Genomic DNA, 27546 nt, shown 5'->3' on the forward strand with positions numbered 1-27546 from the left:
AGAAACCGTTCTGTAATTGACCTGCTTTATTGAATACTATATGGTGAATATTGAAATGATGAAGAGTGAGCAAAACCCAACCTGGGGTGTGAGTTCTCGGGCCGTCTTCACTGATGCCTGAATGCCTTCCACCGTGGATTTATTAGCAGTTCCAACAGCAGCGGCCTTCTCTGCCGTGGCACCAAGCCTTCCTGAATGGTTTTCAAAGTTAGCTGCTCTCTCATCAAATACCTTGAGGAAAAAACAAACACGTTAAGAAAATTTATTTCAATAAAACAGGTCAGGCAGCCAAAGAAAAAGTCTCTCCTTAAGCAGAGGCAGCAACTGCTCAAGCAAAGACTTTAGAGATGACAGCAAACCCTAGTTAATAAGACAACAGTCAAACACCAAGCCTTGGCCTTGCTATATCTCCTCAGAGATTTGGCCATAAGCATCATGTGCGCGCACACACACACCCCTGAATTTCAGTGCAACCAGTGCTTACCAAGCGCAAAGAGGACAGACAGCACTGTGTGGTCTGCAGTAAGGAGTTCACAGAATGTGAAGACAAATAATTCCCATTTCCAAAAGGCTCATCCTCTAGTTTGAAGAAGACAGACAAACCCACTCCAGGCTCCAGTGTAGGCGGCTGGCTGCATTAAAAGCCAAGAATATCCATGGAGTCCTAAACAGAGCTCCAGCCTCCTCAGGGCAGCACCCTCACATATCCCATTACCATTAATGTTGTAAAAACTCTGCCCTGACCTCCATGGGAAAAACAATAGCTGGTGCTCACACTCACGCCTGACACAAGGGTAAGGATGGCTGACTTTTACTACCCCCAACGTAAAACCATCTACTGAATTGTTCATTCAGCTCTCACATTTTAAAAAAGTTAACTTTTCCTTCAACAAAGATATTATGCAAGGTTGCATACCATGAAGGGGACGATTTAACTTAGATAAAATGACAAAGCTCTTCTGTCATCTGTTTGGATAACATTATTAGAATTGATGCTTGAAAAAGCAAGGTATACCAAACAGCACTGGGTCAGGTTTATACTATACACAGAGCACGTCAGGAACTGCCTGGCAGAATGCATCCTCTTCTTTGCCTCGTCCCAAGGGTCTACCTGCCTACACTTGGAGACTAGTTCTGGCTCCCGGCAGGCAATCTCTAAAGGTCTCTTGGCTCAACAGTAGGCTCCAATCTCATTGTCAGGGTTCTGTATTTACCCACTCAAGTCTCTTCCCTGTCCTGGCCTCTTGTTTGGATTCAGCTACCTGGGTTCTTGCCATTTAATGCTCAGAATCTCTGCCTAAATCTCTGTCCCTGCCTCCTGGCCTCAGTCCTTGTTTCTCTCCTTGGCTGATCTCTCACACTCTGGATCTACAGGGCTTTTGCCTACCTTGGTTGATCATCTCAATCCCAGCCCATGTCTGCTGCTCCCCCTGATTAAACTGTCTGCTTAGCTTGCTGTTCTTGTGACTCAATCAAAATTTACTGATCACCTGTTATGTGCCAGACCCTGGCGTAGGTGCTGAAGATACAAAGATGAATAAGACATAATTTCTGTATCTCAAGGAGTTCACTCCTAGTGGGGTAAAAAAAGGCCCATTGGCAGATATTTATAATAGAGTGTGCTATGTGCAATAATAAAGCTAAGCACTGATAGCATGGGAGCAAAAGGAAAGGCTCTTAACCTATCCAGCAAGTAAAGGATAATAGGATAAAGGATAAATAGCAATTAGCTGAAAAAGAAGAAGATAATTAGGCAGAGAGACAGAAAAAACAAAGACATAGAAGGGAGAAAGGACAGAGTATGCAGGAAACTATAAGCAATTAGGTATCGCTGGGGCATGAACTGAGAGGCAGGGGTTTGTGGGAAATAGATACAGAGAGAGTATTAGAAAGCAGATCACAGAGCTCTGGCTTTATTCTATACGAAAGGGAAGGCCCACTGAAGGGTTTAAGCAGGAAAATATCAGGGGTCAGATCTGTATTTTTATTTTATTCATGGCCTAGTGACAGATTCAAAGAAAACCAGCCAGAGCTGAGCAGTCATACAGGCAGCAGGGGACAAGGTTCAGAACTAGAGAGTGGCAACATGAATGGAAAATGGAAAGGATTCAAGAAATATTTGTGAAATCAAATTCGCTTGCCTTAATTTACTGGTGTGGGAAGATGAAGAGAAGGAAACAGTTAATAGTGACTCACAAATAAATTTCCAAGAGAGAGAACAGGAGGATAAGACACGCTAAGGTACCTATGAAACATCTAGGTGGAGATTACCAGCAGACAGTAGGATCTACTAGTCTGAAACTCAGAGAAGTCTGTAATGAAAAATAGCAAATCATCCTAGCCTAAGGGGACCATGAGCTGAACTGCTAACCTAGGCTAGAGAAACAAAATGGGGGTCATTAGCAAACAAGAGGAACACAAACCTCCACCCACTAGTTCTACGCTGTCTTGGCTGCCTGACCCAACACCTTCTCCTTTGCTGCCAATACTACAGAGGCTGGAAAACTAAATACTTGCTTTCTTAGATTCCTTTGCATCTTGGGTAGCCATATAATAGAGTTCTAGCCAATGACACATAAGCAAAAGTCTCCTGCAAGATTTCTTTACTTTCATTCATTCAGTATCAATGATGGGCCAAGCACTGTTCTAAGAACTGGGAATAAAGTAATAACAAAACAAGGTCCCCGCCTGCATGGAATTTTCATGCTAATGTGAGGAAGACAGACAAACAAAAAACAAGGTAAATACATCAAATGTTGATAAATGCTAAGGAGAAAAATAGGATATAGAGATTAGGAAATTCCTGGGGTGGGGTTGCTATCTTAGGTGATCACCCAAAAGTGACATTTCAGTAGAAAGCTGAAGAAAGTAAGTGAATAACACATATAGTTATCTATGGACATACCAGAGAGAACAATAAGTACAAAGGCCCCAAGGCTAGAACACATAAACATAAAAAAGAATACTGAGAATACAATGCAAGGAGGTCAATGTAGACAGAGGAACATGAGGGGGAAGAGTGATACCACAAGAGGTCAGAGAAGTAGATGGGGGACCAGATGCAGGGGTGTGCTGAAGCCACTTGTACCAACTCACCCAGCTCACAAGAGCCAAATCTGCCCATCTCTTTCCAACTCTGCTTTCAGTGACGTCACATTGAAACAGCCATGATGGGAATATTTACATTATGGAAATCAACAAACATTACAGATCAAGGCTTTTTGCTCTTGGGGTTTTTTTCCTGGAGAGCTGGTCTACCAACACATCACTGGCCTTACTGTTCATTGTAAGGACTCTGGCTTCACTCTGGGTCAGGGAGGTGTCATTGGAAGGGTTTGAGTAGAAGAATGACATCAAATGATTTAAAAGGATCACCCTGACTTCTGTGTTGAGAATAAAGTGCCCTAATAAAAGGTATAGTTGTGACTGGAATGCGCCCATCCCTTATTTCTTACTGCCTTGAACATGATGCCTAGGGCTGCAATCGCCATTTCACACCATGATGAAAAGACAAAGAAAATCACAGAAATGCCAGCTTTCCTGGTGTCAAGTTGCTGAAACAAGGCTATCTATCTCCATGTTTCTTGTTATGTGATGAGAATAAAACCCATTTGTTTTAATCTCTGATGGTCAGGTCTTCTACTGCTTGCAACTAAAGATATGTCCTAAAGACATCCCTAACTGATATATTTGGTGACTAAGAGAAGAGGTTGCGGGGCCTTCCCTCTTCTACCCTTCCACTCTTCATCTGCAATTTCCCAACCACCGTCCCCGATGTACACTGTAATCACATTTTACCTTTACAAATAAATAATCAATCAATGAACACATAAGTGTGTGTGTGTGTGTGTGTGTGTGTGCGTGTGTGTGTGTGTGTGTGTGTGTGGCTGGCAAACAGAAGAAATGGAAGACCTCAGATACCCACCTCTTCCCTATTGGGTGCATCAGGGGGTGCAGTGGCCGCAACTGCCAACAGCTTGATGGGAGTTGTGGTATCGCTGAAAACATCTGACACCTCCTGAGTCATGGCCTCCTGCATCTGGGCTTTCAGATCCTTAAAAATATTGTTTACAAATAAAAATTTCCAAAAATATCCAAAGAGCACATATGCCAATGTTCTCACTTCACTGACACATTCATTCATTCAATAAATATTTACTGAGTATCAACTATGCACAAAGCACTGAGCTAGCGTGGAACAGGTGTAAGATATGAATCCTGCCCCCTAAGTGATTAGTGTCTAATAGGAGAGGTAAGACACGACTCACATTTCCCTAGAGACTGTTTCATGCAATCAAGAAATTTTACTTCTTTTCTTGGCGGCCTCTAAGAAACAATACTGAGAATCATGGGGTTGAGCCCAAAGAAGGCCCTAGGACGAGATGCAGTTCCTCACCACTCCCAGTGCTGGACGGGCCTGATAATGACCACAGTAACTAGAAGGATTGTTTGGTGGGTGCGGTGCCAATTTTCCTCTTCTATTAAGAGGAAAGAAATCAAGAATGGGAATTTTTTTGATACATGTTTTTTCAATTAAGTTTATGGAAAAACTTGATAACTAATATATCTATCCATTTCTTAACATAGGTCTAAAGAAGTCATGAAAAATCTCCTTTTCATGGTTATCACACTTAGTCCAATCTATGTTTTCTGGATTTATACAAAGAAGTCTCAATCGCCCCCACTGTTTCTTTTTTATCTTTTGTGAGGAAGATCAGCCCTGAGCTAACATCCATGCCAATCCTCCTCTTTTTGCTGAGGAAGACTGGCCCTGAGCTAACATCTATTGCCAATCCTCCTCCTTTTTTCCCCTTTTTCTCCCCAAGGCCCCAGTAGATAGTTATATGTCATAGTTGTACATCCTTATAGTTGCTGTATGTGGGACGCCACCTCAGCATGGCCAGACAAGCGGTGTGTTGGTGCGGCGCCAGGGATCCGACCCCAGGCCGCCAGTAGTGGAGTGCGCACACTTAACCGATAGGCCACAGGGCTGGCCCCGCCCTCACTGTTTCTTAAGGTGAGTGGCATGTACTGGCTGGTGATACCTGAGATGATTTTAGGTGTTATATAGACAAATGTTTTTATTTTAATAATTATGTACTTCTTTTAAAGAATATTAGAAAAAAATATAACTAGCTCATCAAGCTCAAGATTCCAGGATTATTATAAAGTTTTCTTCTAAATAAATTTATTTAAGTTTAAAAAAGGAATCCATTTTAAGAAAAATATTGAGTAAATAAAAAGTACAGGTGATAGGTGGATAGAGCAAATTCAAAAGAGCTCTTGATAGAGTGAAATGTGAGAAACATAACTTCAGTTGCTGTCACTGGTGAGATTTTTCCTAATAAGCTGTGGATTTCCTTATATCCTTGGTCACACTCTTTTCACTTTCCCTACACTCAAGAAATTATATATTTAAAAAAATTCTCCCTCCCTAGTTTTTCAATAGTAGTAAGCATAAGGAATGTAATGATATACACGCCTAAGTTCTACCTTTAAAGAGTCTTGGAGCTGAGATGCAAGTGCTCTGGCCTGAGGACTCTCCCCTTCCCCTCTGGCAGCCAGGTCAGCCAGCTGGGCCGTCAGTTGGTCCACTCTGTCACACTTTGCAAGAAGATCTTGGCGATAAGGTCCCATCATGACATTAGCCAGACGATGTCCTTCGGCCACAAGCCCCCGGATGGCAGCCTGACCTGGACCAAGAGGAAAACACTGAAACTCACATAGACCTGGAGAAGGTAACTACAGTGCCATTCTGGTGAGTGTTTTTTCGTTTTGTTTTGTTTTTTAACAGTAACATTTAGTGGGTTTTTTTCCCCTAACAATAGGAAAAAATATGAGAAATACAGAAAAGTACACATAAAAATAGATAAACCACTCATAATTCTATCACTCGGAGACTGGCATACTTGAACATTTCCTTCCAGTCGTTTTTAATGCGTTGCAGGTCCTATTTACACATACAAAATTGGGATTATACTATACATTAATTTTTATTCCTTGTTTCTTTTTATTTAATGCAAGCAGTTTTCCACATCATTAAACATTCTTCAAAAATCATCATCTAAAATTTACGTAATATTTTATCATATTAACCATAATTATTTGGCCATTTGCTTGTTATTAAACATTTACACTGTTTATATACACTCTTGTATGTAAATCCTTAGAAACATCTCTATTTCTTTTTTTTTTTTTTTAAAGATTTTGTTTATTTATTTTTCCCCCAAAGCCCCAGTAGACAGTTGTATGTCATAGCTGCACATCCTTCTAGTTGCTGTATGTGGGACGCAGCCTCAGCATGGCCGGAGAAGCGGTGCGTCAGTGCGCGCCCGGGATCCGAACCCAGGCCGCCAGCAGTGGAGCGCACGCACTTAACCGCTAAGCCACCAGGCTGGCCCTCTAATTATTTCTTAGAATAAACTCCTATAAGACAAATTGCTGGATCAATGGATATGAACTTTTTTAAAGCTCTCAACATATAATACGAAATTAACATTTGAAAAGTTTGTGCCAATTTATTCCTCCACCAGTAAATTATATGTTAGCCTAATTCCCTAACACTGGGAACCACCAATTAAAAAATTTATCTTTTTATCCAATGAATACAGTAAATGAAGTAAATAGATCCCTCAACTTCAGCAGGCTTGCTATCATAATATGACCTAAATTTCTATAGATCCATTCCTAAAATCTCCCAAAAGTCAAAATTCTAGGTTGTCAACTCTACAGGTGACTGGGTGATACAGGAGCTTTCACAACTGAATAATAATCTTGGTAGTTAAGTGTCTTTTACTTATTTTTAAAAATTATCTTTGAGAATTTTCTAAGGACTGTAATAACAGAAATACAATAGAATGGACAGATACATAGACTGGAAATAATTAGTTCAAAGTTTTAATTCCAACCTGAGGACTTTTCTTTTTCTTTTTTAATTTTTAAATTAATTTATTTTTTTATTGCGGTAACATTGGCTTATAACATTGTATAAATTTCAGGCATACATCATTACACTTCTATTTCTGCATAGACTGAGGACTTTTCTATTTGCCCATAGCAAAATCATTTATTTGCTAATACTTCTTAATTAAATCACAGGAATCTTATTGGCTACATTTGGAAATGAAGTCACACTGTAGAATGACTTACTCACCAGTGGCTGAAGAACCCCTTCTGCATCTAATTATAGATGATACAGGATCTCTATCAACAACTTGCTTATTTTCACTGAGACCAGTTTAATGAGGGCTGACTGCACTGACGACCTTACCGACTCCCCGGTCATCCACTGTGGGATTATCAATCCACCGCTGTGCTTGCTCAATCTTGCCCTCAAGGTGGACAGCTGCTTTGGTGGGTCTGCTGTTGGCCACAGCCCTGTTGGTTTTGGTCTGTAAGTTCTGCAAGGCCGTAGCCACCTGTTTGGCCAATGCTCGGGCCTCTGGTGAATCCCCTTTCCCCCTGCAGAGGAAAAAAAACAGCCATCCTGTCACATACAGACACTATTTACATTGAGATGACTTAATTGCCAACAAATGCTAATGAGGTGACAAATTACTAATGATTATTATTACCTTAGTTTGAAAGGAAAGAGGTTTATCTATTTGGCCCTTAAATAAGAAATAAATAAGATAAATTCTGATTGTCTGTCCTAGTTAAGACAGTTAAATATGTCCTCGTTAAATATGAGTTTGGGTCAGTCTGGCTCAATCAAGCTCAACCATCAGGTTGACACCTCAGGTTAGCTGATACCTCAGGCTGCCGTCTCAAAACACTGGTTCCTCTGGAACTAGGTGAGCCCAAGCAGCCATGTTTGCTGTATAGTAGTAGTTGAAGTAGTTATAGTAGAACTAGTAGTAGTACAATCTTTTGAGTCCTAACTCTGCCAGGTACTGTTGCAAAGACTCTTCTTATATTATTTAATCCTCACAACAACCCTATGAGGTAAATACCAGCATTATCCACATTATTTAAAAAACAAAACTAAGGCACAAAAAGGTTGAATAATTATCCAAGGTTCCAACACTTACTTTGGTGGAGTCAGGATTCAAACCCAGGCACTCCGTCTGACTTCAGAGTCCTCACTCTTTGACACTATATGTATTGCCTTATGTTGGTATCAAATAATCCCCAATCCTTGCCATAACTGATTGAACTGGGTAGTTATCTAACTCAAACACAACATGCCCACAGTCAGATAAGGCACTCAATTTGATTCTGGTGGTCTCCAAGTCTAGTGTGAATAAACATCACCTGGGATCTTATTTTTAAATGCATTGTTAAAGCCACCATCAAAAGAGATTCCGATTAAGTACATCTGGGATGGGGTCCAGGAGTCTGCATTTTTAACAACCTTCCCAGGTAATTCTGAGATAGGTGGTCTTTGGTTCATACTTCAGAAACATTGCATAGTCAACCAGTGGTGAGATCTAGAGCTGGAAAGTCATATTAAGCCTGAAACATGGCAGGTCAAAGCTAGATGAAGAACCCAAATAAATAAAGTCAACACAAAGTGAAACACACAAAGCACACCACATAGCTAGTAAGAGATGGAGGGAGGTGCTTCCAGTTGCCACAAGATCTGGCCATACTTCAAGCTATTGGGTTCCATTAGATGGCTCTATATATTTTCAATAAACCTCCACTTTTTACTTGAGTTAGTTCCTTGCAACCAAAGAACCTCAACAAGAACATCAACACAGAAATAAAAAGACAACCACATTATATCACAAAGGGAGATATAACCGCCCCCAAAACTTTATTCCAAAGACTTCAGATTCTAACCATTATGAACATAACATTTATATGTTCATTTTATATCTCAAGTTCACTTGGTCATAGAAAAAAAGTAAACTTCAGGCTAATCTTACCTATCTCACCTATAAAAATGAAAATAGTAGCCTACGTGCCAGAATGACTAATTTAAATACTCTCTTAAGAGCTCCTTTTTAATTCTAAATTTCTATACTTTCTCCACTATAAAGCTGGACAAAGAAGGTATTTACCATGGTTCTGATCATGGCTACTCCTGCCGCCAGAAGATTATGTATATGTATATATTATAGCAATAAATAATGATGGCATGTGACCACACATGAAGGTCTGCTGTTATCACCATTACCATTAATTCTCTCATCATCATTAAGAAACATTAATGAGTTCCTGCTATGTATATGGACTTGTGTTAGGGTCCTGAGAACATAGTTTCCTCCTTTGAGTATTTTTAAATCTAATAAGAATGTAAACAGATTATATTAATGGGCTAATATTAATGAACACAGACCTCACTGTGTTGACATTATATTTTACAATTGTCAAATTATACATTTTCCCCACCTAAATAATTCAAGATTTGGGGTGTAAAACAGTGATGCCCAAATGATTGAGCTTGATATATAATCAAATTTGAGCTATTACCTAAGGTGGTCTCTATCACCACAACCTCCTGCCTAAAGTATATCTACCCTGCTCCCACTCATTTCCTATTTCACGATCCTAGGCAGGAATTTGCTTTCTTAGCCAACATTGCCCTCTTAATCAATATAAGACTTGAAAGAACTCTGAAGCACCTCTTTGGAAAAAGGTTAGGCACTCTCCCATGGAAGAACAGGAAATAAAACACGAAAGTGAAATGAAAAGCCAAATCTCACAAGATACTTGACTATGGTTATCCATGCAGAAGTGGCGGGAGGACTAAGGTGGGAAAGAAGCAAATTGTACACTTCTGACATCATACCCTTTCTTAATGTTCTTTTAGCATTGCTGTAGGTTTTCTTTTTTAAAGAAAGAAAAATATCTATCAAAGGAAGAAAGCAACGCCTCTTTTCTATCTAATCAAAGTAGGTGCCATGAAAGCCTTTAAGAGAAGAAACTGTGGTGAGGATGTCATATTTAAGAATCTTTTCTAATTGCTACTTCAGAAATAACATTGCTAGGGAAGGAAGAAAGTATCTTCTTATGCCTTCCCCCTCCATCCCACTCCCCACACCACACCATACACACACATGCACGCACACACACACACACACGATTCTTTTCATAGCTAGCCACAAAAATTATTTTCCACACATGCCTAGGATACAGATATGTCACAAATATTATGTAACAGGAAAAGTCCTAGCTCAGAAATTTAAAAAATAGATCTCAAAAAAGGAGATCTTAGCATCCTAAATTTATTAATGTAAAATTATGTGATCAGCAATAAATCATTAAACTTCAGTTATGTCAGTGATAAAATACAGTAATATCTGACCTAGCCATGTCACACAGGATCGAGAATATAGTGGAAGAGTATCATGTGTGCATTTAACCTACAGAATTCAACTATATAGGTGCTTAAGGGAAAAAAGAGAGAGATTAAAGGGCAATTTAAGTGATCAAATACATACTGTCTTCGTAGATCTGCTAATTTAGAAGTCAGAGCAGATATTTCTCCGAGAGAACGTAAAATGTCATCTCTCTCTTTAGGATCATCACATAATTCCGCTATTTTCCGAGCTTCAGCCAAAGCCCCTCGAATCTGTTCTTCTCCTTCTGGTCCACCATTTGGATCTGCAAGCCAGTTCTACCCACAAAGAAATGGAAAGTGAAACACTCTGATCTACTCACAAACCACATTTTATTAAACTTACCAAGGCCATCAGAAATATTTCGAAAGTAATCACAAGGCATACCAGTAATTGTTTTTGTCATGCTGATCCTTATTATTTTACATAGGTTCTTACCTCAGGTAAAATCAAATCAATTCCTCATCTTTTTAAAAATGATTTTTTTCTTCCCCATTAAAATAAAATATCTTCACAAGCTTTATCTTATCTTTGAATTAATCACACCTTATTAATTCTTCAGTTTCTCAAACATTTGTGTTTCTTTGTGAAATACTTGAAAATTATTTTACAATGGTATCAGAAAACTTGAACCCTTTAACACTGCTATGACCAAATATTGTTGTGAATTCTGAGATGAAGTTTTAATATATTGTGATCTACATCAGGAACTAGGATTCTCTCGGTACTCAGAGTGCTTACTTTTAATTAATTGAAGTATTCAAAATCTCTATCTCAAAATATAGATAAACATTAGTCTAAACCTGTGGTGGCAGGGGAGGTGTTAACATTGGTGACTGCTGGGAATCAGTCATCACTTACAAACATCCACTATCCACCCTCAGTAAATTAGAGAGCGAGAGATACAGGATATTTATGGAACATTTCTCCTTCTATTTCCCACCCTCCCTGAAAAGCATCATTACTACCTGAGCAGCATCGATCTTCTTCGCAATGCTCTGCTTTGAGTTGGTCATGGCTTCCAGCTTGCGGGCTGCATTTTCCACTTTTGCTGTGAGCACATCCAGACCCTGAGACACCTGCTGGGCTTTCTGCATGGCCACCGGTGAGGCGCCTTGTCCTCTACTCAAAACAGACAGATGCTGTCATTGTACTCTCTCAAATACTTAACAGCAAAATATTACTAAAAGCACAATATATGTCGTTTTTGTTTACATGCTTGTCTTTTTCCTTTTCTCTAGTAAATCTGGGATAATACAAGAAAACACAGAGATAAGCAAAGCAAAAGGCCCAAACCATCTACTTTCTCCTTTGCTTTTAAAAATACACGTTAGGGCCGGCCCCGTGGCTTAGCGGTTACGTGTGCATGCTCTGCTGCTGGCGGCCCGGGTTCGGATCCTGGGCGCGCACCGATGTACCGCTTCTCTGGCCATGCTGAGGCCACGTCCCACGTACAGCAACTAGAAGGATGTACAACTATCTACTGGGGCTTTGGGGGAAAAAATAAATAAATAAAATAAAATAAAAAATAAATAAAAAATAAAAATACACGTTAGCTTTGTGGAACTGCATAACCACTTTAAAGATCAGGCCTGCAAATTTTGATAATAATGATTCTCCTCCTGGTGGTGATTACGCAATCAAGCCTAAATTTCAAGGGGGAAATGTGCTTGTAACCTTATTGCCAAACAAACATTACTTTGTTACCATAGTAAAGTGTGCTTTAGAAATAAACAGGCCATTAGATTGTCTTATTTACTGGCAAATATATATTGAAAATGTTTCAGGAGGCAGCATGCACAGTGTTATTGAAAGCACCCTACACTAGGACCAAGCAGATCTGTGTTCAAATCCTGACTCCTGGTACCTATGGAACCTTGTTCACAATGTTTAACCTCCTTGGGCTTCAGTTTTCTAAATTATAAAATGAGAGGTGGGTAGGTAACAATACTTGCCCTGCTTACCAAACAGAGTGGCTTTAAGCAAAAAGATATAATTGAAAACCCTTTGGCAATAAAGCAATACCCATATATAACTATTATTATTATTGAATTGTCATTATTATTATAATGAACCTAATGATAATCTTAAATGTCTACCTTTCACTCCTATGCAATCTCTAAATATCAAAAGCAGTTAGTATTGAGGAAGAAAAGCACATGGTGACAAGAAACCATTAGTTTCCCATCAAGTTCCTAAAGAACTGATTTCATAATTCCTCTCTCAGACATGGTATGCTACTACTACAAAAAAATGATGTGAGTTAGCAGAAACTTGTTTTCCCTTTATAAGAGACTTTCCAAGTCATAACAAAGTTAGATTTGCCATCTTTTTATAAATTCAGATTTTTTTTTTTAAAGATTTTATTTATTTATTTTTCCCCCCAAAGCCACAGTAGATAGTTGTATGTCATAGCTGCACATCCTTCTAGTTGCTGTATGTGGGACGCGGCCTCAGCATGGCCGGAGAAGCGGTGCGTCGGTGTGCGCCAGGGGTTCCGAACCCAGGCTGCCAGCAGCGGAGCGCACACACTTAACCACTAAGCCACGGGGCCGGCCCTAAATTCAGATTTTTTAATCCACCCAGCCTGGTAAACTCAATGATAGGAGTGGCAACTTTATCATTTGGTAGAATGGCGTGGCTGATCATCTTAACCTGAGCTTCTGATTTTAGAATGAATTCTAAAATATCTTTGCTTCCCTTAATAATAGTATGATCTGTCATTCATTTAGCTATCCTCTTTTTAAATTTATCTCTATTTTTCATCTATACCAATACTTGAGGTAATAAACTCAATAATATTTATTGCCGGGTATATATATCTTTTATTTGTACTTTGACACCTCCCTTTTACATAGCAGAGGAGTGGAAGACTTTTGGGAAATAGTCTTTTTATGATTCAATTTGCTTTTTTCCTTCAAATCTAGTAATTCATGATGAGGAACCTTTTTGATATAAGAGTTTAACTGTGAAAAAGTAAAAGTATTTATGGGCTACATAATTTTTCATTCAAAATAAAAAGTTTAGAGTCCCATGAGGTGGAAATACATACTTATAATCTAGAAACTCTAGGTGACTGAATAGAAGAGGATCAATGAGGGAATTGTTACTGAGTTTCGGCCATTAAAATGTTAAATAGCTAGGCATAGTTAAGAACGGATAACAGGGAGATAGTTTTCCAATCTTTCAGCTCATAGCTGTTCCTCCCTCTAGCCTTTTCTCTTTACAGATTTATGGTCGATCCCATACAGCAACTATCTCATTCTCTTGCTCAAATTCATCTTTCTCTAAATACATACAACTGTGTATTAGAGAATTCCAAGTGAAAACTGTCTACCACACTGTGAAAAGGCAGCAGACAAAAGAGCCAGCAGTGAGAAATTAGAAGAGCCAAGAATCTTGTCAAACTACATTGGCATTTCTCCGAATGGGAACAGAACTTCTTTTTGTCCTATCTGTAAAGTTCTGTCATGCTCATGACAGTGGAGACTGCTCCACAGCAGGAGAAAAAGGCTCACTGAGCTCAATGAGATCACATTTATTTATGCTGTTCCTTCTTCCCTTCAAGATAGAGACTCTTAACCTGAAACCCATGGAGCTTCCAGGGCTACAGTGAATCCCTAGACCCCTGGAAATTATAGATAATATTATATGGGCATGTTTACATGCATTTTTTTAGGTAGAGATTAATGGCTTTCATCAGATTATTAAAACGATCTTGGTCCAAACAGGGTTAAGAACCACTCTTTAAATATTGTATTCTTTTTTTTTTTTTTTTTGGTGGGGAAGACTGGCCTCGCACTAACATCTGTTGCCAATCTTCCTCTTTTTGCTGAGGAAGATTGGCCCTGAGCTAACATCTGTGCCCATCTTCCTCTATTTTGTATGTGGGATGCCGCCACAGCATGGCTTGATGAGTGGTGCGTCAGTCTGCACCTGGGATTCAAATCTGTAAACTCTGGGCCTCCGAAGCAGAGCACATGAACTTAACCACTACGCCACCAGGCCGGCCCCAAGAATTGTATTCTTAAGTCTATTATGTTAATACATTTGAGACCAGGTGTAATAGTGCGCAACATGTCAAAGAGTGTCTCTGAGGCCTTAGTTTGTATGGAGACCCTGTATATTCCAATTATCTCAAGATGTTTCGTGACATTCTCGAAGCAAAATTAAACTTCATCTACCCTAGTGTCTCATCATACTTCAATTTTTCTCAATGTTCATATTATAAAATTCCTAAAAATGAGGATCTCTTAGAACTGCATTCACTGTATGTATGAGTTCCAAACAAACCTATATTATACTGGGTTTTCTTAATAGCAAACTATATATATTTAGTTTATGGAGGAAAAAGTTCTAAAAGCCAAGACTTGAGGTGGGTAAAAGATAGGTAAAAGAATTATAAAGCCAAATGAACAGTGATGAAATAGAAACTCAAAAGAGCCCAGAAATGACCAACTTAGAGGATAGCCTATTTAATTGATTTTAAAAATGATGTGAAATAATTCCAATGTCTTTACTTTTTATGTTTCTTCCTACCTATCCTTCATAAAAGATATCCACACACCGCCCCTTATTTTTCATAAGCCAATGGCTAGAAACTAGAAAACCAGATTTCTATTTCTATTTCAACTTTATTACAAGGCACCTGCATATTTTAAATGTTCAGCAAAGGGAAAATTCACTTCAATCTCAAAAGAATTAGTAGACTATAATATCTATAGTATCTATTAGTCAAAGAGAACTCAGTAAAATTAGCAGAAACTTGCTATCTGAATCACTCCATTAGGAGGGAGATCCTATCTGTTACCCACTACTGCTCTGGTAAGAGCAGAGGAATTTTACCTGGCTCGGAGGTCAGCCACTTGATCAGTCATCTGCCCTAGCATTTTGCAGGTTCCCAAGATCTCCCTGCGTTCTTTGCCTGCACAGAGTTCACCAACTTTTCCAGCTTCATCTAAGATCTGCCTGATGGCCTGCTCACCAGCATCCCCTAAAATAAAAAGATATTCAATATCTACATTGTTGACACATTAATTATTTAGAGAGGATGCTTTACAAGTCATTTCATTCATGAAGGAACGGATGATTTTAAACAAGACAAGTGAATAAGGCAATACGTCTGATAGCTAACAGCCAAGTAGTGCCCTTACAACCATAGGGTGAAGTTTCAACCACAGATACTGCTAAAAAAGATACTTGGAACCATATCCATCTGGAGATAATAAGCAGCTTGTGGTAAGAATATGGGTGACGAAAATAGGCCCTAACAGTTTAATAGTACTTAGCACCTCCAACCTCCATTAGGCTCTTCACATTCATTCAAATATTAATCTAAAACTGAATAAATATTAGATTACAAAATCCATAAAGCCTAGCTCAATGACCTATTTGGGTCTTATCTTTATATAAGTCAACTTTACTTTCCAATTTTTATTGGCATCATCATTTAATCTGCTTGATTAAGTACTTTATTGACATAAATGGAAATCTGCCCAATGGGAACTAGAAAAGAAGAGCTTTTATTTAAAACAATTACCTTTCTGATTCAAGGAAGGAGTGAACCAATAATTTGGCAAAGAATGCCCAGTTCAGCTTGGTTTATTCCTCCCTGATGAGGGGTGGTTAGTCTATGCCCTTCATCCTTTTAAAAACTAGTAATGCTTCAATTAGTGAAAACTATCAGAGAACGGAGTATGCCCCAAATATTGTACTAGTTATCTCAGGATTATGAGATTATGGAAAGATTTCTTTCTTTTTTTTTGCTTGGTTTTTAGCTTTTTGTTCTATCTATCAGAAAAGTAGAACCAGAGGATCACCTGGGGAGGCACTGGGGTCACGGAGCCAACCTTTGGCCTGGTTCAGTTTGGAGTCTATGGAGGCCAGTGCTCTCTTCATGGCTTCAGTGTCCTTTTGAAGAGAAATACCACAATTATTTTCTCTGCAAAAATTGAGATACCATGATACAAAGTAAGACAGAGAAGAAGTTACAACATACAATGGCTAATGTAGTCCTACAACAGCCTTAAAAATATTCTCATCACACCATAATGCTTATTTCTGTCAAAATGCAGCATCTTGCATGCAAATCTTCAGTTAATTCTATTCTCTTTCCTGGCCTCCCTATTGCTAAACTGTGAAAACTGGTAAAATTGCTCAAGCCAAAAGATGTTTAATGTCTTCAGCAGGAAAAAGCAGTGTTGTCACATGCCTCATTATCAGCCTTTCCACTAGTCAACATTCATCTACTTTAGCCCTGCCAAAGCCCTCCCCGCTTCAGGGAAGCCTCATTAGCATGTGGTGCCACAAATCACAGTTCTTTTACATCTTGTTTTGAAATACACACACACTGGATGATGTTTCACTATATTTAATTAATTTGAAAAACTTGGTATTACTGGTTGGAAAACAAATGAAAATGTTAATCTAGCAATTTACTTTTAGTTCCACAAATAAACCACTAAATGTAATACAAGAAAGAAGTGTTTTTCTGGCCTTCCCTGCCACTCCTCATTCTTAGTTCCCTTACCATCCCTAACCTGGAAGAAGAGGCAGGATAAAATAAGTGGGTCTCAATTTATTGTTTACAATCAGGATTCATAATGACTAGCATAAAACTAGCATAAAATCTCCCAAGATACAGCATGAGAAGCTGAAACAACAAACTAGTCACTTGAAAAACATACACATATTTTCATGAAGTTTTTAAAATATAGAAAAATGCAGAGAACAATATAACAAATACTCATGTACCCATTCTCATAATTGACAGACAGGCCATCTCTTAAGTCTCTATTTAACACCTTAAAAAAAGAAAGCCTATCTCCCTTTTGCTCTAAGGAACTGGCTCTTATAGAGTCCATCCATCAAAGCACAGAGTTAACCTCTGAAATTCTAGGCAATACCTTAAATCCCTACCTTTTATCAATTTCCAGTCCTGCAGAACTGGGGTTCTTAAGGTGTTGTACCACCAGTTTTCCACACGGGGGCACCAGGAGCATCCTCATTTCCAATACAAACAAGGCCCAACCTTAGCACACATAAGCCCTGGAAGCACTCATAGTTAGGCATAAGGTCAGCAGCCTGACCCCAGCTTTTCCAAAGTACCTATTCATATTATAGGTCGTTTTCCTGTTGTAACCTTGGCTATCTAAGGCTCCAAATAGCAAATTCTCAGTCATAGCAACAAAAGAGAAGTGAACTAAATTACTGAAAAAATGGAAATAAAATATTATCAAGTTACATGGAATTATGGTAGCAATCTATCAATAAAAGGCAGAGTCATAGGAGGACCTATTTCAAAATCCATTTCTAATTATACAAGTAGACATGGCATTTTTTAAGTGTTTTGATTCTCAAACAGTTTAAATATCTGCTCCTCCCCCATCTTGTTCTACATTAATCTATACAGCAAATCCTGCCTTCAAGTCAACTTTAGCTTAATTCCAAAATAGCAAGGCCCAAATCAATATCTTTTTAAAGAGAGTCTCAGGCAACTCCCAACCTCAGAGAGTTGGATAGCCTTTAGGGTCTAACACGCGTTATAGGACTTTGCGTGGGTACAGATTAAAAAAAAAAAATCATGCTCTCTTACCTAGGAACTATGTGCACACTCTGAAGAAGAGAAATTATATTCATGTAAAAATACTTAATTTAAAATCTATTAATAACTATTTTTCTAACACATATTTTCAGTGGAAAAAAACATTTATTACATTTCAAAAATCTAAATTCAAGGGGAAACAACGATCAGAAATTTTTTAGTGTCTACTCTAGTATTAAAGGCTACTAGTTAGGAAACTAACTTTAATTGAGCATTTCCTGCATGTTAGGTTCTGTTCTGGCATTTTTTTCCCTCCCTTCATTGAACTTCAAATTTAAATATCATTTAATTTACAAATGAAGAAACAGGGCATCAGTCCTAGAAAGCCAATTTGGTCTCAGGCTTGTTGACATCAAGCCTCATTTTTTTTGGTGAGGAAGACTGGCCTTGAGCTAACATCCGTGCCCATCTTCTTCTACTTTATATGTGGGATGCTGCCACAGCATGGCTTGACAAGCGGTGCATCCGTGTGCCCCCAGGATCTGAACCTGCAAACCCTGGGCCGCTGAAGTGGAGCGCGCGAACTTAACCACTACGCCACCAGGCCGGCACCAAGCCTCATTATTTTACATGAGATGAAACTGAAGAACTTTTTTCTTTTACCAAAGAGAGTTGCCTAAGATTTCACTAACCTTCTACAATAGTCAGCAAATCTGTACCTTGTCAATTTTGGCTTTGGTTAATACTGTCCAGAAAATAAGCTCTAGAAATCAAATTCATAATCCTCACTAACCTAAATGACCACTTTTATTCTCCATTGTCCCAAAATGATTTCAAAGACAATGGAAAAACTGGCTTTGCTCTATTCAGTATCCTCAAAAATCATTGCCCTTTTCTCCCTAATAAAGCATGAATGGCCACTACACTTAAGGAAAGAATCTGATTCTCAGGATGTAATTTACTTTTGCGTGGAAGATGTGACAACATCCAGAAGTTAAAGTTAAGAGATGTTCATTTTCCCCTAAAAAGAATCAATGGCAAATCTGGAATGAAGCTGCATTTTTAAACTGGGAATTTCAATTAGTTACCAAAATTTTTAATAGCATGAATTTTAGACAATTTTGGAGATATAAAATAGTCACTGAAAGGGCCAGCTTAAATTCTTTCTGGAATAGGGCAAGTTGTAAATAGTCATTTAAACACAATACATTTTAATGTCATATCTATTAAAAACAAAAATTTCTATGGGAACAAATTTTTTTTGGTCTCCTAAGAATCTCATATATATTTCCTTTTTTTTAAAAATAATTTTATTTATTTATTTATTTTTCCCCCAAAGCCCCAGTAGATAGTTGTATGTCATAGCTGCACATCCTTCTAGTTGCTGTATGTGGGACGTGGCCTCAGCATGTCCGGAGAAGCAGTGCGTCAGTGCGCACCCGGGATCCGAACCCAGGCCGCCAGCAGCGGAGCGTGTGCACTTAACCACTAAGCCACGGGGCCGGCCCCTATATATTTCCTTTGAAGAGCAGTATTTATTACAGAATTGACGGAATTCTGTCATAAGCAACAAAAGAAGTATAATAACATTGGATCTAATATAATTCACTAAACAACTAGCACTAGAAGTCAATTTTGAGACACATTTATAACAAGTGAAAGTAATCATAACCCTTGTGTTCAACTATACTATGTACAAAGCTTTTAGTTAAACCTTGTCATGTAAGTCTAAGTACCCAGAGCACAATCTGAGTATGAAATAGAAGAGAAAAAACCCGCACCTTCACTTGGCTACTTTTCTCTGTAAAATCTCAAATTTCGGAAAGAGAAAAGTCTCCATCAATCTCTTCTCTGGGTTTTTGTGGTGCTGTTCTTTTTTTTTTAGGAGTGTAAAAAAAATAGATCTAGTTATGCAGCTTTGGGGACAGCTGGCAGGTTTCTGGTCCCCTCCTTCTATGGTCCCTTTTACTGTAAAACTCATATGAGTTCAGGTTTTAAATGAGAAAAACCACAGAGCCTTGGCACTCTCCCATGCATACCAAAACGTAGAAGGACAACCTACAAGAACTCCTTTCTACATGCTTTCCCAAGAACTGAACCACTCCTGAAATTTAATAGAGTTAGACCTAAAGAACACTGAATAATACTGAGAACCACTGAGTTCCTCCTATAGACAAAGAGGAACTGCAGCAGGGAAAGAGAGGTCCTGCAACCCCAGGCTCTTGAAAATTTTAAATATGGGACTAAGGACCCCTTCTCTTTCACTGACAAATCTACTCTCCCTTTTTCCACGAACACCTCCCCTCTCCACCCTTCACACTCCATTCCACTCCTGACCACACTTCCACTCCCAAATCAGTGTTTTGAACAAAGATGTTTCTGCAAAGAATAGACTGGGCAGTGGAACAAAACCTTACAAATTATATTTAAGTGATGAGGGAAAGTCGTCTACCCTCCCGGGATCAGTTCCTCATCTGAGACTTCAGGCAAGTTACCCTCCGGGGATCAGTTCCTCATCTCTAAGAATACCTTCCCAGCTCTAAGATTCTATGCCACCTATGAGCGTACAATCAGATGTACCAACTAAAAGATCATTTGGATCAGAAGGGAAATGTCAATTCCTTTAACATTTTGTGCTTTTCTCCTTTTTGTGCGAAGGGGATAAAATATCATAAATGCCTGAATTAACTATTTATCTCAAACTTCAAGAGATAAATCTTTCATTGTATTAACTGGTAAAATAAAACACTAGAAGACTCATAAAAAGTTCACATACACCTTATTTTTTCAAAAATGAAATAAAAATCAACCCTTAAATCCCTGTGGTCTGCAGTAAGGGCAAGTATTATAGGATCACATGTTCTAACCAATATTTCCTCCTCTGGTAGAGGAGTAATCTGTGCAAGACATCTGAGTCAGTCACGACATCGGTCCCCACCAGCCTAGGCCCACAGTGGGAGGAGACCCAACACAGGAACTAACTCTGAATAATCGTATCTAATGACTCAAGGTACAGTTACTGGAGCACCTGTGAAGGGTTCAAGAATTCTTAGCAATGAAATGTTTTTTAAATTTTTCCCACTTCCTTTTAATTCTCAGCATGCATCCCAATACAAGTAATATAAATACAAACAAAAAAGATTAAATATAGATTGCTAAATTTATAAAGGGTAGAATTAGAATTGTGTTGAATTCACAAATTCTTTTCATAATGTATTCCCAGGAAAAATGCTAAACTATTTTTTAACGATCACTGTAAGATGATTATTGATGTAAGGAGGGGAAAATTTTTACTTTCAAAATAAAATGAATGTTTAAAGTCAAAGTACTTTTAAATCTGTAAATCTGCAATTTGAATTGTAAGTATACAGGGTAAAATAATCGGCTATTGCATTGCCTCTTTAAAATTTTAACTTATTCAGCGAGACGCACTTTTACCAAGAATTTTTTCCACTTACTTTCTTCCCCCACTTTTCTAGAGGAACCATCACTTTCCAGGAGAAAACTGCATCAATGGGGAAGCATGAAACAAGTATGGTAAGACAAAGTTAATTCTTTATTGGTAGGGGCAGAGGAGGTAAAAGATACCATAAGTATTAAACAGAATGAGAACCCAGGGGTCACAGACACAAGGTCTGATTAATTCACTGCTTACAGTTGAGCAATGAAAGATGAATAACGTTACTAAACTGAAAAACAACCAAAACCCTAGTTACGAATTTCCATTTTCAAGGTAAAATTTTTTTCCAAATATTCTTGCAACTAATAAAACGATTACTCTTAGTGGATAAGGGGAGGTAGAGTAGATGTGGATGGGATTGGGAGTAAGATTTGTCATGCACACCTTTTTATAGCATTTTGATTTTTGAACCAGGTAAATGTATAACAAAAGCAAAATGAGGTTAAAAAATAAACATTTCTTGCTCACCCTGATGTCATTATGTACTTGAGCTTCTTTTGGCTGAACTAATTTTATTTGCTGTCTTTCATTCTGCATCCTAACAATCTGATTCCTTCCAGATCAGCATACAACTGAGACAGCTACAAGACTGTACACAGAGGAGACCAGGACTATTTCCCTTGTATATCCCCCCCAAGTGCCTAATCCTTGTCCTGGAAAACTCAACTGACCACATTCTTTTCTTAAAGCAGCAGCTCTCAATGGCACTTGCACAAAATACAGCTCAGTAACACTTATTTACTAAGTGATGGATGACTTTTCCCCTCTGAAAATAGAGAAACATTAAGACTGCAATGCCTGCTCCTCATTTTTACTGTTTCTCATCTGCTAGAGGCAAAGGCAAGAGAATAAGGAAAGAGATTAGGCTAGGGGAACACAAAGTCAGGGAGAACTATGGCTGATTCACAGCTTAGATAGCAGAACATGCAGTGAGCCATGGACTGAAGTCAGGAAAAACTTTAGATATCCCTTACTTTTTTCCTTTTGATTTTGGAGGCTAGGAGTAATGTGAAGGACAGGTGCCCCATTTAAAATCTCTAGGCTACCCTTTTTATTATGGCTTAAAACCTCAATGACACTTCTCCAAAAGCAAAATTCCAGAGCCTGCAAAGGAGAGTGGTAGGAGAGGCAAATATAGAGAAGGCATCAGCTGGAAGTTTCCTTTCCTAAGAGCAAGGTCCACAGGTAACTTAGAAGTCACCAGCTACCTGGGGAAACCCGTCCCTCAAATGAAGTCAGTGGGATGACCAGGCCAGAACATTTCTCAGGAACCTGTCAAAGAGATAAAAGCACCCACCAAATATGGAAAGCCTGATATCCCCTAGTAATGTCTTTCTTTTTGCTTTCCTCAAAAAAATAGCTCAATATGAGCCAGAGTCAGTCTGCCCAGCACAGCCCTGAGTCCCATATTATATTACATTCTGACGCATATTCGAGCACAGTGTTACCAGCACACAGAATAAGGCACAGCACACAGCACAAGAAAACCTCAGACATGCTTTTTCTCTTTTTAAGTGAAAAAGAAACTAGAGGGCAAGAGAAAGCTTACCTTCTAAATGTGAGAAAAAGAATAAAACAAACAAGAGAACAAAAAAAGATGCATAAAGAAGTCATAACAGGGAAGTGAAAGTTGTTAAATATGCAAAAGCAAAATTAAGTAAAATATCAAAGACTTAAAATGATTTTACCATATAGATTTAAAAATACAGTCTTAGAACTTGTTTAAGAACTTCGAGCCTCTGCAAACAAATCCGTAGTTAAGATAAGCTGACTAATTTCTTCAGCATATTTGGATTTGCTTTCTGGGCAACAAGAGAGAGGGTTGGTGATTTTAGACCCCAGCTTTGACCTTACCTTACAGGTGTCCTGGAGGACAAACATACCCCTACTGGGCACCCAATGGAAGTCACACTACAAAATCCCCTCTTTAGTCTGCTGCCAGCCTGCTAGGTAGCCTGGAGACAACATTTGGGTCACACATGGGGAAGCTGGATCCTGGAGACAGTATGTTCCACCCACTGCCTGCATCTTGGGCTCCTACACGGAAAGTATAGACCCCAGCATCTCTGTTCCCCCAGACAGTCACTAGACAAGGAGAAGCAAACCAAACCAGAACAGCAGCAACACAAAATGACTGCTGTTGGGCTTTAGAAGGAACCTACCAACTCTTTTGGAGTTCAAGAAGAAATTCTAGGCAAAGAGTGAAGGGACCCTGCAAATTAACTGACAAATGTGAAACTAATATTTTAATTAAGCTTTCCTTAGGGAAAATGGAATGATGAAGGGACACACCTAGAAATGTCAACAGTTTCCTCTGTAGATTTCTCTGGGTCAAAGGTTGGTTAAGGAAAAGTTTTCCATAAAATTCAGTCACAGGCATATTCTGTATCTTACTTAGTCACCTAGCAACAACCGCCCACAAAAAAGGCAGGGCTCCCACCCAGGGGAACCACTGTGGAGGAATTCACCACACCAGAATTCCTCCATCAGCCCAATCAATGAGACTCTAGCCTCAAGGCAAAGCTACACATCTCAGCCTTCAACCAACATTCATCCCACGTAACTACTTATTTGTTCTACCTCGGAGCAAAGGAAATTTGCAAAAGCAGCAAGTAACCCATGAAACAAAAGTGAAGAAATTATTTCATAATATCTGAACAGTCTTATTCTACACACGATACAAGATAAAATACAGTCGTGCACTGCATAATAACATTACGGTCAACAATGAACCGCACATACAACGGTGGTCCATAAGATTAATACCATATAGCCTAGGTGTGTAGTAGGCTATACCATCGAGGTTTGTTTAAGTACATTCTATGATGTTCATACAACAAAATCACTTAATGCATTTCTCAGAATGTATCCGTGTCATTAAGCAACACATGACTGTATGAGACAATCAAACCCCCAGGAGGGGAGAATTTGGGATTTTGCTGATTTCTCCTCCAATAACACTTACCTTGCTGGCCCAGGCATCTTCATCCCAAGAAGTGAGTTGTAATACACGAATGATCTCATTAATTTCAGCACTCATCTTTTCTACAGTAAAATTGCGATTCTTCAAAGCTTCCTCTATTCCTTGGTTTTTTGAGTTTTTAGTTGTTACAAAAATCTTCATAGCTATAAAAATAAACAAAAGATCAGAAACTAAGCTTGGAATTTAACCTTGCTGTATAAAAATATCACACAAAGTGTTCTACACTTTGAACACATGTTTTGGGCTTCTAAGGTCTTCTAAGGTCTTAAAAAGAATATAAAAACAAACACTGCCAAGTCTGCCAATAAAGTTCCTACATCAGTAACCTTCATTGTAAAGAAAACTCAAGGTACAAAACATCACCAAATACGATCAGGGAACTAATTTAACATGCACGTACTAACGACCTACAATCATGGAATATCCAATATCCTTCTAAATCAGTTATCATCCCAACCCTAACACTGGCGCCATCTAAAACAAACCTAATGGGACAAGATAAAAACAGTCAGTAAAACTGTAACTGGAAGATCTTGCTGCCCCCAATCCTAATGGAAGATCCCAAAGTGTTGAGTTTATCTTCCAGGATTTCTCTCAACATGTAGCAGGGACTTTCTAACCCCCAAAAGTGAGGAAGAAGAAAACAATAAAAATACTGTGAAGCGCTAGAGAGAGTATCTTTCCATGAAATAATTAAAATTATAAAAACAAAGATTCATCAACACTTTATTGAGTTACCCAGATTAGAAATAAATCCTCTTCCTAACAACTTTTCTGCCACATAGATCAGTTGGCCTCACTATTTCCCAGAAAGATCATAAGACTCTATTAACAAATTTTTGTTTTCTGGTTCATGTAAGGGCTTTCTGAATTCTTACATTCATGTCTCCTTTTTTAGCTACTACTTGAAATGCCAAAGCAGGAAGGCAATTGTTGGAGGTCACAGTGACATGCTTCATAAGATTTTGAAAATGCTGCCCTCTGAGAGTTAATCAACCCACAACTTGACTAAGATAACTACATAAACCATAATGTGTTTGTACATACTAGATACTCAATAAGTGTAACTCCCTTTTGCTAGTTGAGAGAGTAGCCACCACATTTGCATTTCTGGGCTCTGCTCAATGGGAAAGTGGTCCCAATTGGTGTAGACCACCAGCTCTACAACATAGAGAACAGTTAAATATGTTTTAGGAAAAACTGTGTTAATGCAACACTGCAAAGCATTCTGGGTTCACTTCTTTATCATACAGTACTCTATAATACCCATTCTAGCTCCTAATTGTTTTTTCATAACACAAATAAAGGTGTCAAAATTCATACACCCAAGATTAGAGCTTCTAGAGGAGATTCCATCTCCCAGAAAAAGGCCTGTCATTTCAGGAGGAATTTCAGGAGAACAGAACTAGGCAACAGGAAGGGCAGTTTCCAACAAAGAGCAGGAGGAGAGCATTAGAGAAGATGAATACTGGTTCTTAGCTAATCAGCTGCAGTCATCAGGTAATATCCAATCTATCAGGTCTCATTTTTACCCAGGCTGAAAGACATGCAACCACACAGCAAAAGAAAATGAACATCAGAGTTTAGAACACGTTAACATTTTTTTTCCTCTCTAAGATAAAGGACAGGCAGAAAATACCTGAAATGAGAACTGGCAGCAATTCTTTCACGGTGTTCATTGAGTTCACCAACATCACTCTGTGCTCCTGGTGAGTCAGTTCCTGCTGCCTCTCGTCAATCATCTTGGCCATCTTAGTCATTCCTGGGGCATAAGAAATAAATTGTGCAGGGTGAGTAGTGAAACAATCCAGAGTCTGGCTTTCTGAGCCTAAATCTATTATGAATTACTATCCAAGTCCAAACTGATCATTTACTTATTTAAACAACAGATACTATCACTGAACTCTAGCATTTATGGTACAGAATTTCTCAGGACAATTTTAACTTAATGCAACTTTATCTTTTCATTAAAAGTAACTTATCAAATGTAAATCCTAAATGTGACATAATTTTCACACATTTGACATAAACACATTGACAAACATAAAAAGATATTGACATGAATAAATATACATTCAAAAAAATTAAATTCACAAGTGGGGGAAAAATATTTTGCCTGGCTACCATGTGTACAGGTTTCATGCCATGTACCTGGCCACTGCGCCTGTGTATGTAAGAATATCATGTGAACTTAGTACTGAGACTCTAATGGCTGAAAAGAATCTTTAGAATTATAATAACATGTTTTGTTTTCATCTTTATATTTTTCTGTACTTTCCAATTTGTCCAAAATAAGCATGTACTACTTTTGTAATTAGAAACAACTAGAAATATTATAAAAATAATTATAGTGATGACAGCATCTGAAAGCATCTGGTGTTTTGGAATCAGCCTGCTAACCCTTTTTGTTTACTTTGGTTATTATTCAAAGGTGCTATGTGATTCGCTAAAGCTTTGATTTTCAAACTGCTCTTAGGATTTCTTAAGTAGTTTCACAGATCGTCAAGAGTACCAAAGGAAGGTGGAAAAGGGGGGGCTGCCCCTGCTTCATCCAGAGTAGCACCATTTTTGTCTTTTATATGTTAGGATTCTACATAAGATTTCATTTGAAGAAATAAAATTTTTTCCCAGTGTTATGAGAAAATTTAAAGAGTACTGCTCTAAAGCCATTTCCCGGTGATCTTCAATGATGGCTCAGAGAAATTCTTAATTGCCATGTTTATGGAATGACTACACCGGAACCTTACAAAAATACTGTTAATAAAAATCATTTCGCATAAAACAAAAGCATTTTATAAGGTGATACTGACCAGCTAAACAGCTGATGTGTCTTGTCATTAGTCTCATTCATTAAGGACCCTCAAGTTCATGTTATATGTCTATAACATCAAAAGCTGGTACCTGTTCATGTATTTTTGAATATTCAGTCCTCAGATGACTAAATAATCATTTCAAAATGAGATTTAGCCACAATAGTTCTTCTCTCCTTCTAGGTCTAATTATATTATGCAGCTTGGGCTAGGGCATGAATCCATAATAGTAGGCGGGCTAATTAGCAAGTGCTACAGGCCAGCTGGCAGACAGTGAAGGAATGCTGTATAACGTGGAATGGAGAGGTCAGGATTCAGGGTGGCCTTAAGCATTACAGTAATAGAAAAGTATTTCCTACCTTCTCCAGCAACATTTGCAATGTCTACTTTAATTCATTAGACAGGGCCAGGATTTGTAGAAAGCAGATTCAGCTTTCAGAGACAATATCTCCTCAGTAGAAGCA

General features: G+C 38.4%; 1 protein-coding gene across 2 annotated transcripts in view; it reads right to left on the minus strand.

Annotated features, from left to right (window-relative positions):
* VCL (vinculin) overlaps positions 1-27546 on the minus strand; it is a 105263-nt gene that overhangs the window by 19810 nt on the left and 57907 nt on the right. For both annotated transcript variants that reach the window (XM_004426949.3, XM_004426950.3), the window contains exons 5-14: positions 25912-26034; positions 24255-24415; positions 16106-16196; positions 15132-15279; positions 11255-11408; positions 10389-10564; positions 7271-7461; positions 5494-5693; positions 3926-4054; positions 82-231 (exon numbers count right to left, since the gene is read on the minus strand). In XM_004426949.3, the coding sequence (XP_004427006.1) occupies positions 82-231; positions 3926-4054; positions 5494-5693; positions 7271-7461; positions 10389-10564; positions 11255-11408; positions 15132-15279; positions 16106-16196; positions 24255-24415; positions 25912-26034 (1523 nt within the window). The remainder of the gene's footprint in view (positions 1-81; positions 232-3925; positions 4055-5493; positions 5694-7270; positions 7462-10388; positions 10565-11254; positions 11409-15131; positions 15280-16105; positions 16197-24254; positions 24416-25911; positions 26035-27546) is intronic.

Source organism: Ceratotherium simum, chromosome 6 (genome assembly GCF_057802395.1).
Source record: "Ceratotherium simum simum isolate JZ-2026a chromosome 6, ASM5780239v1, whole genome shotgun sequence".
In the NCBI taxonomy this organism is placed as follows: domain Eukaryota; kingdom Metazoa; phylum Chordata; class Mammalia; order Perissodactyla; family Rhinocerotidae; genus Ceratotherium; species Ceratotherium simum.